This window comes from Chionomys nivalis, chromosome 11 (genome assembly GCF_950005125.1).
Source record: "Chionomys nivalis chromosome 11, mChiNiv1.1, whole genome shotgun sequence".
Classification (NCBI taxonomy): Eukaryota; Metazoa; Chordata; class Mammalia; order Rodentia; family Cricetidae; genus Chionomys; species Chionomys nivalis.
The window spans coordinates 50,171,972-50,189,043 of NC_080096.1; the positions used below are offsets into that span (position 1 = coordinate 50,171,972).

The following is a 17,072-nucleotide window of genomic DNA, read 5'->3' on the forward strand; positions in this document are numbered from 1 at the left end:
GGCACTGACAGATGAGGTCAGTTGCCTTGGCAGTAATCATAAGGCTGAGAAGTGTCAACCAGATGATGCGAGCTCAGTTTCTAGGCCCTGTTGTCCCCAGACTGAATCTACTCCTTTGCTTGAACACAAAGCCCTCGTAGCAACAAGCTAATTCTAATTTTGATGTTCATCCCCTGCGTTCAGCTCCTCACTGACATGGAGTATGCATTTATCACTACCACCTGGAAGAAGTTTGCTGTATCAGCAGTTCAGCTCATGGACTTCCGTGATTCGGATTCTTTGCTGGTTCTCTGATACCAAAGGGAAATGACTTCCTCTCTCCACTTAGAATTTATAATGGGTTTGTCAGAGGCTCAGTGTGGGACACCAGTTACCAAATACAGCAAGGCCTCCTGGGAGGTGTGGGGTCTGACTAATTGGTTCTGTCTGCCAGGCAGGCATGTAATGCTGGCTTGCCAGATGGCAACCACAGTTGCCTGGTACAGAAACCCTCATTACCACCTTGACTAAGTGGTAAATGGAATCCTGCTGTAGTTTTAGAAGCACACCAATCAAAACAACTTCTAGATCTTTATCACTCACACACAGAGAAAAATAAGCCTGGGATGGAGCCCACAATCTGGACAGATTAATTTGCTCCAAAAGAGAAGTTACTGATAAAGACCGATACTGCAGGAAGGAGGGCAAACAAACAGAAAATAGCAGATGATGGTCAAAGGGTAGCCTTAATAAGAGGTTAACATGTTATAAGAACATAACACTTTATATGCTTAGGAATAGTAAGACATCTAGAAATCAACAGGACAAATCTTAACCTCACACATGAATGAGACTCAGAGATCTTAAAGGTCTTCTAAATTGAGAATTGGATTATTATGTAACTAATCTGTTTCTTCCTACAGATAAACCTTTGAAAATGTTTCACACACACACACGAGAGAGAGAGAGAGAGAGAGAGAGAGAGAGAGAGAGAGAGAGATTCTCAGAAACATCAGTTCTGATTTCTCTACTAAAAATTTGTTTAAAGAATGTGTGACTAACATCAAAGGCGGTAACATGATTTTAAATTATGAATTAGAGTGCTTATAGCATCTGGCAGTATGAAAATAAAAGTGTGAGCGCTTTCATTTCAATAGCTATCACAGCCAGTTTGTAACAGTGCTCTTCAAAGCCCCGTTGGAAAGTTGCCATTTAGTTATACAGTAGAACTCTATAATTTTGCCTTTATTGTGGAGGTGAATAGACAGATATAAGGGAATGTCCAACTTCCATGTGTATTTGTAACTCAATTCTTCATGTTCAAAGCAGAGTCCTCAATCTTGTTCATCTTCCTCTGACCTGATTTCAAATGGGTTCTGCTGCACTCCTTCAGTTGCACTGGCAAGAATCTAGACATGCTCTTGTCTTCTCACTCCATAATCTAATTCCAGTCCCTAAGTTCCTTACACAATTCCTTTCCAGTGTCTCTTTCTTTTGTTTCTTCCAATAAGAATCTGTCTTATACAGATTTTAAAGATCTTCACACCACTGGATGTTTTTGGTTGCAAACTCCCCCTTTGTACTGGCCAGCTATGGCAAGAAATGTTGCCGTGTAACACCTAATGTATGGGTAGTTTATGACAATTACCATGTGCACATCTCTAGGTGGGAACTAAGTCAAACTTAATTGATCCCAGTTGAAATTGGCTGGACTGTCTCCAAAGTAGAAACTTGCTTCAGGCCATTTTTTCTCTTATATTTTGGCTTTATTGGGATTTCATTTATTGTGCTATGTATTTTTCTTATTGAAATATGTATGATGTTTAATGTATATGAAGAATATATATGTATTCTAAAAACTATACATATGTGTATATATATACATATATATACATTTATGCACAGATAACATCAACTAATTTTTTAAAAGAGGCCCTGTGTTTGAAAGAGCAAGGAGAGATACATGAGTGAACTTGGAAGGAGAAAAGGGAAAGGACAAATGATATAGTTACATTATAATCTCAAAAAATAAAAGTATAATCTCAAAAAATAAAAATGTTTATATATATATATATATGAGAGGAATATTCATAAAATTGTGTGTATGTGTGTGTGCTTGCCAACTTTTAGAAAGAACTTCAAAACCTATCAGCTTTAGCTTCTTCAAACATTTAAAATTCATTGGTAATCTCTGTCTCTCTGATATAAAACTCAAACTTCTTCACACAATTCTCTCTATTTTCTTTTACTAAAATAAAATTTTACCCCATAAACAAAATTCTCTTATCCTTCCATAATTTTCTTATGCTGTTCATTTCTTAAAAATAATTTATATTTTGGGAACTTCATACATGATATACTTCATTCTGACCCAATCTCACTCTCCTTCCATCTTTCTCCATGTCTCCACCCTCTCAAGTTCATGATCTCATTCCTAATTACACACTCTCATTCACAATAGTCTCAAAAACATTAAGAATAGCCCTAACCAAGGAGAGTGCTACAAAATACCACCAAAGATTTAATTAACTTTAAATCTTTGAAGAAAGAGATTGAAGAAGACATTCAGAAATAGAAATACCGACCATGGGATGGGTTGGTAGAATTGATGTTATAAGAGTGATCATTCTATCAAAGAAATTTATAATATCAATGCACTCTCAATCAATATTCCCACAACATTCTTCACAGAAATAGAAAATCATCCCAAAATTCATCTAGAGCTACAAAATATCCAGAAGAGTCAAAGCAATTTTAAGTAAAATGAGCAATTCTAAAGGTACCAGAAGTCCAGTTTTCTATTAAAAGCTGTAGGAATAAAAACATCACGGTAGTAACATAGAAAAAAAGATAGGTAGACAAGTGAGCAAAATAAAAGACAAACATAAGTACACGTAAATACAGCCATTTGATATCTGACACAGATGTCAAAAATGCACACTAAGAGAGCATTGTCAATAAATAGAACTTGAAAAATTGAGCATCCATAAAAATGGAATTAGACCCATATAGAGCAATAATTAAGATTTGTTTGACTTCCAACATTTCTAATAACCCCAAGAAAACTTAAGTGTGTGCAAAATTCTTAAGCTTAATTTTTAACAATTCTTACAAGCAAATGTAACAAAACTAGCATTGACTGAAGTTATTGCAGACTGTTTTTGCCATCTAAAAGCAGGATTTTGTGATTGTCCTTGGATAAAGCACAGAACTTAGCAAGTCCTAAAGGGAATTCATTACCTCCCTTTGGTCTCCCTCTGCAGCTTTATCTTTTGCCTGTTCCAAAAGTTAAATTAGACTGTGAAAAGATCTCTCCCTCTTGCTAGTACACTGTGTATTCCTTTAGCATTTTCTATATTCATTTCCATTTTTCTGTCATCTTTCTGCCCTTTCCCATTCCTACCCAGTTGTTAGCCTATACAATCTAATTTCTTTTTCAAGAGTAGACTTAGGTGCCATTGCCTGTTGACCTGGTCTCCTAAGCCTTTGTTAGGTGGATCTATGAGCTTTCCTACCCTTTATTGTATTACTGGTGTGGTTCTTTACTGTGCATTTCACTCTTTGAAAGTTATGAGAGAAACAACTGATTTTGCTTTGTTCATTCTAGGGCCTATCACAGTGCCTGACAGAGACTAATGAAACTTTTATATATACATACATGTATCACACATATATACATAAGTACATGCATACATGTGTGTGTGTTCTGTAAACCTCTGCTTTCTAGCTGTAAAAAGCAGCTGATACCATCTACCCACAGCATCGATATAAGAGTAAAATTGATTGATATAAGTCCCCAATATGGTTCCTTGTTCAGAGTATGTCACAGAACAAATAACTCTCCTTGATGTGAATACTCTGTAACTGATATTCTTGTACACTCTGAAGAGACTCTTGATTTTGTCTTAAAATAACTCATAATTACAAAGCACCTGTAGGTTTTCTGACATGTTGATGATTATTTGCCACCATTGTCAGTTGACTGAAAACAATAAGTTGCCACAGTTCCTTTGATATTATCTCCAATTGCCTGGAACTGAAACTAACCAAACTTCTGGGTTTTTACCAGATTTAGTTGAAATCAGGTATAGTCCAGACTATAAATTAATTAATTTAAATAGTTTGGAACAAATGATTGCTTTTTCTAAGGGGGAAGAAGACATGATGTTCTGTTGTGGGATAATCTTTTTGTACACTGTGAAGATGTGTCTTAGCCAAGGCACCTTCTGATTGGTTTAATAAAGAGCTGAGTGGCCAGTAGCTAGGTGGGAGAGGATAGGTAGGATGTCTGAGGAGAGAAAGGAAGAGAAAAGGGGAATCTATACCCTCAGATTATACCAGTGTGATGCAGCAATATGGTGGTACAGAGAAGTAACTGAGCCACGTGGCCAAATGTTGATTAATAAAATCAGGCTAACTAAGTTATAAGAGCTAGTTGGTTAAAAAAAAAAAAACCTACAGTAAAGGCCAAGCTTTCATAATTGATATTAAGGCTCCATGTCATTATTAGGAAGCTGGCATTCCCACAAAGGAAAGTCTGACTGTATTTGGGAAAGCTTGTTACATATGGTGCCCAATGTCTGGCATGTAAATCCACATAGGGCCTGCAACTGCTAAAAATAAACATTCTGAACATGGAGTCAGACGTGGCTTCTGGGTAACCTTGGACTCTCAGGCAGGCCTGGTGTTTGCTGCATACTGAGGAGCAGCCCCTTTAATGTAGCCGAACACTCGAGTGGCCTGTGTACTACTGGGTCAGGAGACTAGTTAAAAACAGCATGGCCTTATAAACTTCCCAGGGCTGGGACAGATAGACAAGGCTCCCAGTCTGTCGGGGACCAAGGGCATGAGGCTTAGTGTGTATCCACCAGAGTTGGGGTAGAGTCAGCCACCAGCAACATGTGGTTAAGTGGAGTTGTGCTGCAGTTGGTGTGAGAATATAAAGTTTTACTCATGTAGTCTAAAAAACACTGCAGATGCACACACACATACAGACATACATGAACACATACACACAAAGAGCCAGGTCAAAACTGAGAAAAACTCTGAAAGATAAGTTGTATTTTAAAATGTGTGTAGTCACTAAAGAGAAAAGAAAATGGGTGTATACAGTCATAAAAAAATAGTTTTAAAATAATAAAGAAAGTCTTTAAAGAGAGAGTAAAGTTAAATAAATAAATAAATAAATAAGCCACATAAGGATAGGAAATACACAGGGTGCCTAGATCCTGTACATTGCTTCAGTAACTTTAAAATTTTGAATGCTATTGCTTCTCGGCCTTTTGGCTAAATCAAGCATATATTTTTGAATGCTAATGAGTAAAGGAAAATGTTTCTGAAAGACATTTGATTGTATAAAAAAACTGCTATATTGAAGCAACCTACATATCCCCTTGTTCACCACTGCAAAGGGTGAACTCGCCAGGACAATGCAGGAGAGCTTATGCTGGTGCTAAGGACAAGGGAGATCTGGTGAGATACCCAAATCTGACTACCCAGGCCCAGAACTAGGGTTATATGTTGGTCCACCCTAATATTCACCCCATCTGTGGTTTGCTGGAGGATGTGAAGGGACTGATATATGCAGATCCAAAGCTTCAGGATTTCCACAATCCAAGGCAATAGTAGAATAACTAAGAGGAATTCCAGTGAAGGCCCAGCACTGATATTGTGGCAGAAATCAGAGACCTTGAACCAGACCAATGACTCTCTGCAATGAACACTTGCAAATAAAAATATATGGATGAAAGTGTTTTCTGTGTTACTCAATGTGTCAAACTACAGTTTCTATTATGAGATTGAATTTTTTTTCCTTCTCTCTCTCTCTCTTTCTGTCTCTCTCTCTCTTATTTTATTTTATTTTATTTTGTTGAGTTGCAAGAGCAGAAGGTGGTTGCAAAGGGATGACAAAATGAACAGGATGGAGATGCATGATGTGAAAGACACAAAAGAATAAATGAGAAGAAGAAAAACATTTAAAAAATAATGTCTTAACTTCAGAATGGAAGTCAGAAAATATGCTGCATTGGGGGAGAAGTTTTACTTTTGTTTCCACAGGAAACAAAAAGTTATAGGTTTATTCAAAATTAATAAAAATCGAATTTGGTTGTATGAGACGTCCTGAAAATCTCAGCTACAGATATGAAGGAAAAGAACAAGAAAAACTACAAGATAGGTGACATATAAGCTGATCTCTTGACATGGGAACATTTCTGAGACTGGATGAGACATGGTGAATCTTGTTGTTTACAGAATCCTCATAACTTATTATTACATGTCATTCTTTCAACAGTCATCTCTAGAGATTTATATTACAGTTAGATTATGCATTTTAAACAGACTTATAAAGTGACAGATGCCTTTTACCTGCTCAAACATAAAATAATCATCTTCAGCTGATTTGTGAACACCTCAATTCCATACTTGTGTTAATGTAAAAGTTTGTGTGTTTTCCAGAAAAAAAAAGACAAGACACCAATAAAGATAAATAACACAGGTGATCCAAACTCTCAAAATGACTCTGTTGCAGGTTTCTCAAAACTCTACATCCAAACAACTTCAAAGCTGCTAACTGAGATGGTCCAGTCTCATAGACTACTCCAGCCAGAACCTCAGATAAAATCTATACCTTCCCATCACACAGAGACTAAAGAGAAAAAAGTAATACAGCTAGGTCTCCCAGGACTTGACCATTATTCTAATCTTCTCAGGGCCTCCTAAAGGTGCTATCACTACCAGACAATAGGAAGCAGTCTAGAAAACATGATGTCCACATTCACAAGAGGTGGGGTGGAGGCTTTTGGGGCATTCAGTGAAATATGGATGTTTGTCATTGTTTAGGATGGAGGTTGGTGCAAATTGTTATTGGTCATGATCAGGAAAAAAATTAAGCAAATGAGGTTAGACTCAGGAATCTTGTTCTAAAAATTGGTTGGTTATAGAGATGATAGGCTAAGATAATAAATTGTTGAAACATTTTTAAACTAAAAAGCAACTACTGATCTCAAATATTTTACATTTGCATGAAATTTTATATATTGATACAAATTAAGGTGTTTTTTGTTCCTTTTCTTGCTTAAGGTATTGTACCTATGCACATCATTTGTAAATGTAATGTCAACTTCCAGTTCTTAAAGGCAGTTATTAAAAACTGCTTAGGATAATTAAGAAATGTAGGTTAGTAGTTAGTCATCTGTAACAATCAGACTTATAGCCATGTTAGGTATGTTTGTGAAGTTTCTCAGGATTACTGAGGCAGGACAGAACAAACAACTTACTGGTTAGCTTGAAGAATTTCCCCCAAATTCGGACAAAAGGATTGCTCCTGTGTATCTGAATCCGGGTACTAGCTAGTCAATAATTAAAAGTATGAAAGTTACATAAAGGCAGCAGCTCGTTAGTTTATGGAACATATTTTCCAAGTAAGTCATTTACTGTCCTCAGGATCTAGCTATGCCTAGGCAGATCAATCAATCTCCCCTCGACAACAAGGCCCCATCAGCTAATGTGATAAACCAACATAAATACAGAAAAATTATAAAGAATCAATAATTCACCATATTCTATGGCACAAGGAGATGATGTTTTAACCTTGACCCTAAATCCATTATTATTTTGTTATAAACTTTAATAATACTTTTAGAGAGTAACATTTTTAGTTTCTTTCATTCTGGCCAAAGTTCATAATTACCTTTACCACCCTCTATAAACATTCTAATTAAAACATCCTACAAAGACTGATATTTCTGAAAAAGCACACATTTGCCTATAAACACCTCATGTTCTACCTAATTTCTGTGTGTGTCTGTCAAAAACACCTTTCTTTCCCAGATAAGACAGTAGTATATTGTTAACATTTTTGTTCAATATGTTTTCATTGTCTACTGACGACATTGGTGTAGCACGTGCCTTCTTCACTGGAAATTCAGGACCTCAATATTTGTGTGGACTGAAGTCCCTTTAAAACCGCAATTTGCTGAAAGGAGCTGCTTGCCTCACTCCTGTTCCCCCTCTTGGTTTTCTTTTCCTCTCTGCTTTTCTGCTCTTTGCTTATATGTGTCTTTGTTTCTTTAAGACTTCCCATGAGGCAAACGTCTACTGCAGCTCTGTACCAACTGGAGACCAGTCTCTATCCTATATGCACTATCTCCCCAGAAGAAAATCTAGAGACTGCTCTTTGGAACATATAACCAAGGAGAGAACTGGCCAGCCTGAGGTGTGTATACTGAATTATTGGCTTGTGTTATACAGCTGTGTGGATGATGAGCATTGCTCATTGACTGTGTATTTTCATTAGATATATTAATTAGAAAGTCTGAGGATGGACTGGCAGATGTCATAATCTCCATGCTCAGCAGATTTATAGGAAGGAATCTTCCTTGGGAACTTTACAGGCAAACCCATAGACCTCAACTTCCTTCGCTCCAAATTTCCCACAAGGGCTCCTGCAGTCCTGTTAACTCAGTCTGGATTCAGCTTTCATCTTTTGTTTTACTCTGAGCACTAAGCTTGTCAATCTGGCAAGTCTTTAAAATGTATTGTTCTAAATTTTTATTCAAGATGAAATGTTTTTATGTTCATTGTGCAAGACAATGATAGGTGTTCAAGAGCCTGTGCATGTATTCTCAGAAGGGTTGTTTTCTTCCTTCCTAAGGAACAGATCTGGGGCCCCATAAACTAATGAAAGTACCATCTTGTCTCATCCTAGACCAGCCCTGCAGGTACAATCTGTGACACCTACCCCAGTGATTTCTGCTTCCTCCTTAGGCTTTTACTGGTCTTGTCTCAAAGCTCTGCTCACATTTCTGCCCTTTATTGTGTTAGGAAACTGTTCTAAGGCCAAGTATTATGACAAGAGAAGATGCTTTTCTCCTCACTTTGGTCAGAAAAGAACTCAAGTCATACCCATTGAGCTCCAGTCTGTGGGACAAACTTCTGAAAGAGTTGAAGACTCTGGATCCCATCTCTTCAGGGTTTCTCCTCCAGTCGCAGCTGAGCCGCCTCTTCCTAAGGCTTGAAGTCCCTCTACAGTTACCAACAGTCAAGCTACTCTGCCAAAGATTTTCTAGAAGGGATTCTCCTGAAATGGTATGGCTATCATGTGATCTGAGTAGTGTGTTCCTTTTATGTCTCTGCTTTTACCCCAACAGGGTAATAAAATAAGAAGCCAGTTTCATCTTTGACCATAGTCTCTTATATGGACTTTTAAACTTATTAATATTCATGAATGGGAGTCTTCATCAGAAAACACCAGAATAGGAAATAAAGTTATGTTCAATTTCTCTTTAAAGAGCTCTTGTTTCAACTTTCACCATCTGTTCTAAACATATGAAGCCTGTACTCTTTCAAGATGATGGGTCCGATGGTGAGCTGACTTGGTCTGCAAGCCTCAGGGTAAAAGTAGAGGGCTTGCCTAAGACTTCTTTTGTATTATAACAGTCTCTTAGAGGTCAGAGGTGAAATATAATTTGAAATATAATTTATCACAACGATTTTGGAAACTGGAGTCCAAGGAATAAATGGCAGACATGGAGTTGAGACATGAGTTCAACACAGTGGCTTTGGATATGGCCTATATTTAGACATTGAGCACAAATTCACTTGTGTATGATTGTAATATGGATGAAATATAGATAAATCACAGAGTTACAGTAAAATATCTTGAAATGGAAATGATAGCAATGAGAAAACCTTGAGTAAGTATCATTGACCACAGGGTCTTAGACAGACTAGACCTCAAAAAGGAAGCTCAGGGTGCTGACCCAAATGCCAGCAGCTACAACTCTGTGACACGTGACTGTTCTACTCAACATCCTTGGTACCTCAGTGATCTTGTCTAAAAAAATCAGGTCTCACTGGTATCATATCATGATTTAATGATATGACAAATGAAAAACACTGATGTTTTATCTAGTGCTTAGATGCTGAAATAAATTTCTTTCCTCTCAGCTGTTGTAATTGAACTTTTTCTATCCTTATGAGAATTATTTATCTGTATGCTGACAATACATGACACAAACCACATGGAACTTGAGTTTAATACAACTTTATGGCTTAAGACCTATCCCATATGAGACTTTCCCCAACTCTTTCCATAGCTGTTCCTCTTTTCTCTGGAGGTTCTAATATTCACAGTCTCTGGGTGGTCTCTGTCTTAGGAGTGGAAAACAGTGACTATCCTTCAATCCCTCACAATATTGGAAAGAAATCTTGATTTTTTATCATCTAGCTCAATAAATTATTGTCCCTAGAATATACAAATGCATGTAGACTTATAAGCACATACTATATACAATAACCATTCCTGTGATGTGAGAGGGGAAAAGAGGCTAAACACTGTTATTCATCAATAACAACCCCAAGTCCTCAGTGGTTTAAAACAACAAAGGTCATTGGTTGATTTTTTTAAACATGGTCTGATGCAACACAGGCTGGCATCTGAAGGCACCCGTCTAGCTGAAAATGCCCTTGAGTTTACGATCCTCCTACCTCCACCTTATAAGAGCTATGAATATAGGCATTTGCCACCATGCCAGGTTTTATTTGATGCAGGAACTATGTTTCATTAGGCACTGTATCAATGGAGGTACATTGCCAAGTCCTGATAGTTGTTAGTTTTTAATGCACATTACAATAGTAGGCACTAATATTGTTTGAGCTGCTGGACCCATCCTGATGAAACAACTACTTAGGAATACTTTCACTTGTGATTCCAAAGGGCAAAAGTGAGACTTCCAAGGATCTCATGCTAGAAGCTTAATTATTAAACCAAAAATGGTTCTCTTTATTTCTTTTCAGAGTGCTTTAGCCAGAACGAGCTGCAAAGCTCTCCCATGGTTCTATAAACTTCATCACCCCTGACAATTTCTTGCCAAAAAAAAATGTTTTGTTACCTCAGATATACAGAGAAATAAAATAGGTATACAAATCAAGCATTTACTGATTATGAATCACAAAGAGCTTTCAAAAATAATTCCTTGGCATACATAAAATTCAATATTTATAAAAGACGAAAGCAAGCTTCTATACTAATGAGATAAATGTGTTATTTACTTAATTATTTCTTTTTAGATTTATTTATTTATTTTATGTGTGTACATATTTTGCCTGAATGCATGTATGTATGTTATGCCTGGTGGCCATAGAGGTCAGAAGAAAGCATCCGATGCCATAAAATTGGAGTTCCAGATGGCTGTGAGCCACCATGTGGTTACTGAGAACCAAATTCAAGTCTTCTGTAAGAGTAACAAGTCCTATTAGTCACTGAATCATCTCTTCAACCCCTTATTCATTTTTTAAATTAAAATATAGTTACATCACTTCTTTCTATTTTTACTCCCCTCCATTCTCCACTCAAACTGATTGCCTCTTTTTCTTTTATTATGATTATTATTGCATATATAAATATGCAAAAATACAACTTCTGAACCAGGTTTTGTTGCTTGTGTCTATATGGTTAATTTCAGGGTTGAGCACTTTGCATTGGATAACCAATTAGACATCTCATCACTAGGAGAGGGTAATTCTTCCTCTCTTAACAGTCACTAACAGCCTGTAGCTCTTTGTCTAAGAGTGGGATCCTGTGAGATTCCCCTATTTTGTGTTAACATGTCTATTGGTATTGTCATTGATCAGGTATTATTCAAACAGCCATATTATTTAATACTCATGAATGAAGTTTCCTGTCATTTCTAGGAGACAACACTCTCACAGCAGACTTCATAATTCTCTCACTCTTAAAATTTTTCTGCCCTCTCTTCGGTGATGTTCCCTGAGCCTTATATGAGTTGTGCTGTTGATATATCCATGGGACTGGCATCTCTATTATCAGTTAATCTCTGCATTATGGTTACTAGCAGTTTCTTCTGATGCTCTCATTTATTGCCAAGAGAATTTTATTTGATATGGATGGAAAGCTAAATTTATCTGTGGTTATAATGTATGGTTTATAATACATTTAGGAATTATTCTGGTCTATTAACTAATAGTTCTACAGCTCTAAGATCCATATCCTCACTAGTCTTGAATGCCTAGATTTCTAGTACTAGGCATGATTTCCTTTCTGTTCCGTAGACCTTAAATCCAATTAAATAGCTCTTAGTTATCATCAAGATATGAATGTTGCCATTGCACCTTGTAGAATATCTTGCCATTCTGGTCACTGCAGGTATGATACATATACATTTTAGTTGCATAGGAATATTGATTGCTTCCCTCCCTTGATGACTTGCTTGGAGCTTTCTTATACTGTAAAAGCTAGGCTGCAAGAAGGAAGATTTTCACTCAGATCCAGCATGTATTTCCCAAGTCCCATGTTTGCAGTGTGCAGTCTTCGGGAATAGGGATTTATTTTCAACCTGTGAGAAGCAACTAAAGGCAACAGCAATAGACTATATTGTTCAGGGAGTCACATGGACTATCTAGACCAACAAGCCCAAACTGAAGTTTTGCATGCCTGATTCTGTGATTTTTGCTTTTGACCATCTTCGGCTCTTGTGAAAACACTGCCAAACCAAGTGCCATAACTTCATTTAAGGTGTATAACTCATGTATATTTTCATGTATTAGTTATAATTTTAGATAAATATAAAACAATATCATTCCTTAGGCTTTGTCAAGCTTCCTTATTTGTAAATGATATTTATTTGTTTATATGTTATTTATATAGAATTTATATATTATTTATAAAGAACTAATTCTAGGGCTGGGGAGATGGCTCAGGAGAAAGGAAGACCTAAAGAATGAGAGTTCAGAAATCTAGCACCCACATTCATGCTACAGAGGAATGGCATCCCACCTCTCATCCTAACTCATGGGAGAGGAGGACAGGATTCCTGGAGCAAAGCAGTTAGCTAGACTAACCAAATCAGCAAGCTCTGGGTTCAAATGAGAGAATCTGCCTCAATATATAAGGCAAAGAATAATGAAGGGAGACACCCAACATCACCCTCAGCCTTCCACAAGTAGACACACGTGCCCACATATAAAAACATGTATATATATGGACACCACAACATTCATATACACAACCAAAGAATTCAGTCTCAAAGGAGTATTTATTACTGCAGGATGTAAAGCATCTTCAACATTTTTTAGATGTTATTTGATTGAAATTGAACAACATTTTGATATTTATAGTCACCAATGCTAAGAACACCTCATCACAAAAAATATGTGCTTCAAAATTGCAGAAGCCTGTTTCAAGCTATTTCTGAAGCTGAAAATTCTATCCTAATCCCAAGCCAAACTTCATCGAATCCATTTTCATGAAACTCAAGTTAGGAACTAAAACATCAGCTTTGAAAACCAAACATTCTGACAAAATATAATCCAAAAATACGCTAATTTGATATATTCTGAGGAATGATTGTATAAAAGTATCAAAAGTCTCTGTTTTCTGTAATTAAGTCCACTATTTCTGTATGAGCAGAAAACTCTACATACAGTCAGAACCCTGCAGTTCCAAGCTCACAGCAGTCTACAGTGCAAGTCCAAGGTTGCATGATATGATGCAAGTGCAGTGTATGTGCATATATTGTGTGCTCCAATCAAGGCTGCAGTGAAGTAATCATGCAAGAGAGTGGCCAAAAACGCCTTGCAAGTTAGGTTTTGAGTGAATATATGGTTATTGCACATTCAAAAACTTATAGTGTGTTATATCCAGGATTTTAGAAGTTGGGTTATACCCAACCACCAGGTAACAATGAGGAGGCACTGTTTTGTTGTCCAGATAAGACCGTCAAACCCAAGCCACTAATAATTATGGGCCTGAATTGTTTACAAAGGATTTTTAAAAAATATCAATGGTAAACATTTTCCAAGTACCTTGGCTCCCTTCCCTTAAATGCAAATTAAATAAATATGTTCTATCTAATATTTGATTTTCAGGTGAATTATGGAGAGCTACTCCGGTTTTTAAAGGGGGCAAGTACAGACCATTTGCATAAAAATGGAACTGCTGTATACCCTAACCCAAGGAAAACTCCAAATCAAAGCCACCACAGACAAAGGTATTCTCTTCCTTTGTGTAGGCATATTGTTCCTCCATATCTCAGACCATACTGCTATAGTAGATTGAAGTGCTGTTGCTAGTTAGTTTTGAAAGTTCAAAGTTTAAGATGAAAGATGCTTAGGTTTGGTTTTCAGATGTCACTTCCTTTCTTGTCCTTACACAGTAGGAAAAAGTAGAAAGAAACCCTGTAACCTCTCCTATAACAGCATTAATACCTTTCCTGAGGACTCCAACCTCATGACCAAAGGCTCCAGAGTTTGGATTTGTGAACCTAATATTTAGCCCATTGCTCTAAGCTTCTAGATAGAGCTTTAAGGATAGGAGAGGCATATTCACTTGAGTAACTTACCCAGTTCACAAAGGCTTGGCTTGTGTGTTCTCTCTCTCTCTCTCTCCTTCCTCTCCCCCTTTCCCCATCCCTCCCCATATCTCCTCACTCTAATTTCTCTCCCTCTCAACATAGAAAGTAATTTGACTTAACCTCATTTACTTCTTAATATCAAAATATCTGCCTTTTTGTTTATGTTTGAAAAAGAAAAATCTCATTACAAAATAAGAAAGACTCATGTAGGATGTAGAACTCACCTATAAAGTATAAGGCTAGAGGTAGGTTTTATTAGTGAAGTCTTAGATTATTGGTTTTGGCAAAGGATTTGAAATATAAAAATAAGTAATGTTTTTGTTTAGATGCAAGCGAAAGAAATGACAGAACATTTTTTTTTAATCAAAGTGTATGTGAGAGATATATTAGACATGGAGCAGAATGAAGTGTGAAATGTTTGTGTTTCCCAAGAATGGGGAGGGCGTTCAGTTGTCAGGAACATGGGCTTCTTCGTTAAATACCTGGGTTTAACTTCTTTACTACAGAATAACTATGTGACCGTAGAATTCGCCACTTCTGCTGGGCTTTCAGGGTCCAGTGGGAAACAGAGACTCAAATAAACTTCCTTTCATTAATTTTTAACTGGTAATGAAGCCAAGATCAGTAAATATCATAAGTTTTCACTTTTCTGAATATCATCTACCTTAAATTTAAAAGTGTTTGTATGTGTGCTTGTGTGTGTATGCATGAGTGTGTTCATGAGTGTGTGCATGTACATATTTATTCTTGTGTGAATATAGGCCATAAAACTAAAAGGACACCATGAAAGAGGAGAGAAAGAGCTAAAGGGGTAGGAAAAAAAGAACAATGGAATTCATGTGTCTGAAGGCAGATTTCGGGGGGGGGGGCACTCTTGGTGAATCAAGGGAACCAGTCAGAGGTATGCAGAGACTCATGGGACATGAGTAACAGGATAGCTGAGAACAAAATATAATGAGATGTGTTGCAAAACTGTCATAATGAAAAGTTTTGTATTCCATTCTACCACAGAAAGTTAATTTTAAAAGAAAGTAACAGGGGCAGGAGGATAACCCTGAATTCCACATCAGCCTTTTCTACACAGTAAGTTGAAGACAGGCAGAGGTATGAAGTGAAATTCTGTTATAAAACAACTAAAAGTAAAATAAAATAACATAAAATAAATGGATAAGCACAAAGTTCTTTAGAACAGTGCCTGATACATGGTGGTTTTTATTATTTCTCCTTTCAGATAGAAATAAGGCTACTTCGTAATTAGAAGCTGTAGCTCTGGGGATGAACATCCCTGGACCAGGCAGTGGAGTTGATTCTGTTCTCGAAATTTTGGCAAGTCCCACTGCACTTGTCATATGTACCAGGAAAATTACGGTTTACCCTTTGCGTTCTTAGTCTCATCAATAAAATAATTTAGGAAGGAACTCAGAAGAAAGCTCAAAGACAATTTTATTATAAGTAAAACCCCAAGGCAGACAAGATGTAAACCTTGGCAGCTGCCCCACCAGACAACAGAGATGAAGAAGAGGAGGAGAGGAGTCATGACACTGTGACACCTGAGCTGAGCCAGCAAAGAGGTCAGACACACGACAGGCAGGCAGACACAGGGCTGGGAGGTGAGCTTTGGAGAAAATGGAACCCCAAAGGATTATGAAAATCATACTTAGTCCTCATTGTCCGTTATGTTCAGCAAGTCCGGTTTTATCCCATGCTTTTTCAGACCCAGGCCAGCTGGCCTTGGTGAGTTCCTGATAGAACATCCCCATTGTCTCAGTGTGTGGATGCACCCCTCGCGGTCCTGAGTTCCTTGCTCGTGCTCTGTCTCCTGCTCTTGATTTGGACCTTGAGATTTCAGTCCTGTGCTCCAATGTGGGTCTTTGTCTTTGTCTCCTTTCATCGCCTAAATGTTTTTCTTTGGGTTCACCTTCTTAATTAGCTTCTCTAGGATCGCGCATAATAAGCTCAACGTCCCCTATTTATGGCTAGAAACTCAAGAACAATGGCAATGGGTTTTTGATCCTACTGCACGTACTAGCTTTGTGGGAGCCTAGGCAGTTTGGATGTTCACCTTACTAGACCTGGATGGAGATGGGTGGTCCTTGGACTTCCCACAGGGCAGGGAACCTGGATTACTCTTAGGGATGATGAGGGAGGGGGACTTGATGGGGGAGGGGGAGGGAAATGGGAGGTGGTGGCGGGGAAAAGGCAGAAATCTTTAATAAATAAATAAGTAAATAAAAAAATTTTATTGAGCATAAAAAAAATAAAATGTGGTAAAAATTGAACTATAAAAAAAATCATACTTAGGAAAGAAATAGAAAGAAGAAAGTCAAGTTATGCCCTCCCGAATAACTCAGAATTGTGGAAAGACTTACAGAAGTGAATATGGCTTTGTCTCAGTAACTGACTGCACAGAGAGTGAAAAAGCACATTGTCTCATTAAGGGAATTTTTTTCCCATCTCTTTAGTATGGCTTATTGTGACCTTGACTTTCTTAGAGGTGGTCCCTTGGCCAGGTGATTGACCTCTAAAGGGAGAAGACATGGTGTGTCTCTATCCACAAGTAGATCCCATTCTTTGCTACAATGATACTTCCTATAGTTCACCCCTTAAGTGTGATTCATAAATTTTACAAATTTCTTTGCCAAGTACACTCTTCTGGAAATAGTTCAATCCCCAAATTGAACAGGCCTATTCTCTTTCTTACGGGATCATAATCTACAAAAA

General features: G+C 37.3%; 1 protein-coding gene across 1 annotated transcript in view; it reads left to right on the forward strand.

The window, feature by feature from the left end:
- Nucleotides 1-17,072, forward strand: part of C11H1orf87 (chromosome 11 C1orf87 homolog) — a 71,069-nt gene that overhangs the window by 18,523 nt on the left and 35,474 nt on the right. The window contains exons 4-6 of the mRNA XM_057784578.1: nt 8,054-8,194; nt 8,803-9,066; nt 13,867-13,988. Of these exons, the coding sequence (XP_057640561.1) occupies nt 8,054-8,194; nt 8,803-9,066; nt 13,867-13,988 (527 nt within the window). The remainder of the gene's footprint in view (nt 1-8,053; nt 8,195-8,802; nt 9,067-13,866; nt 13,989-17,072) is intronic.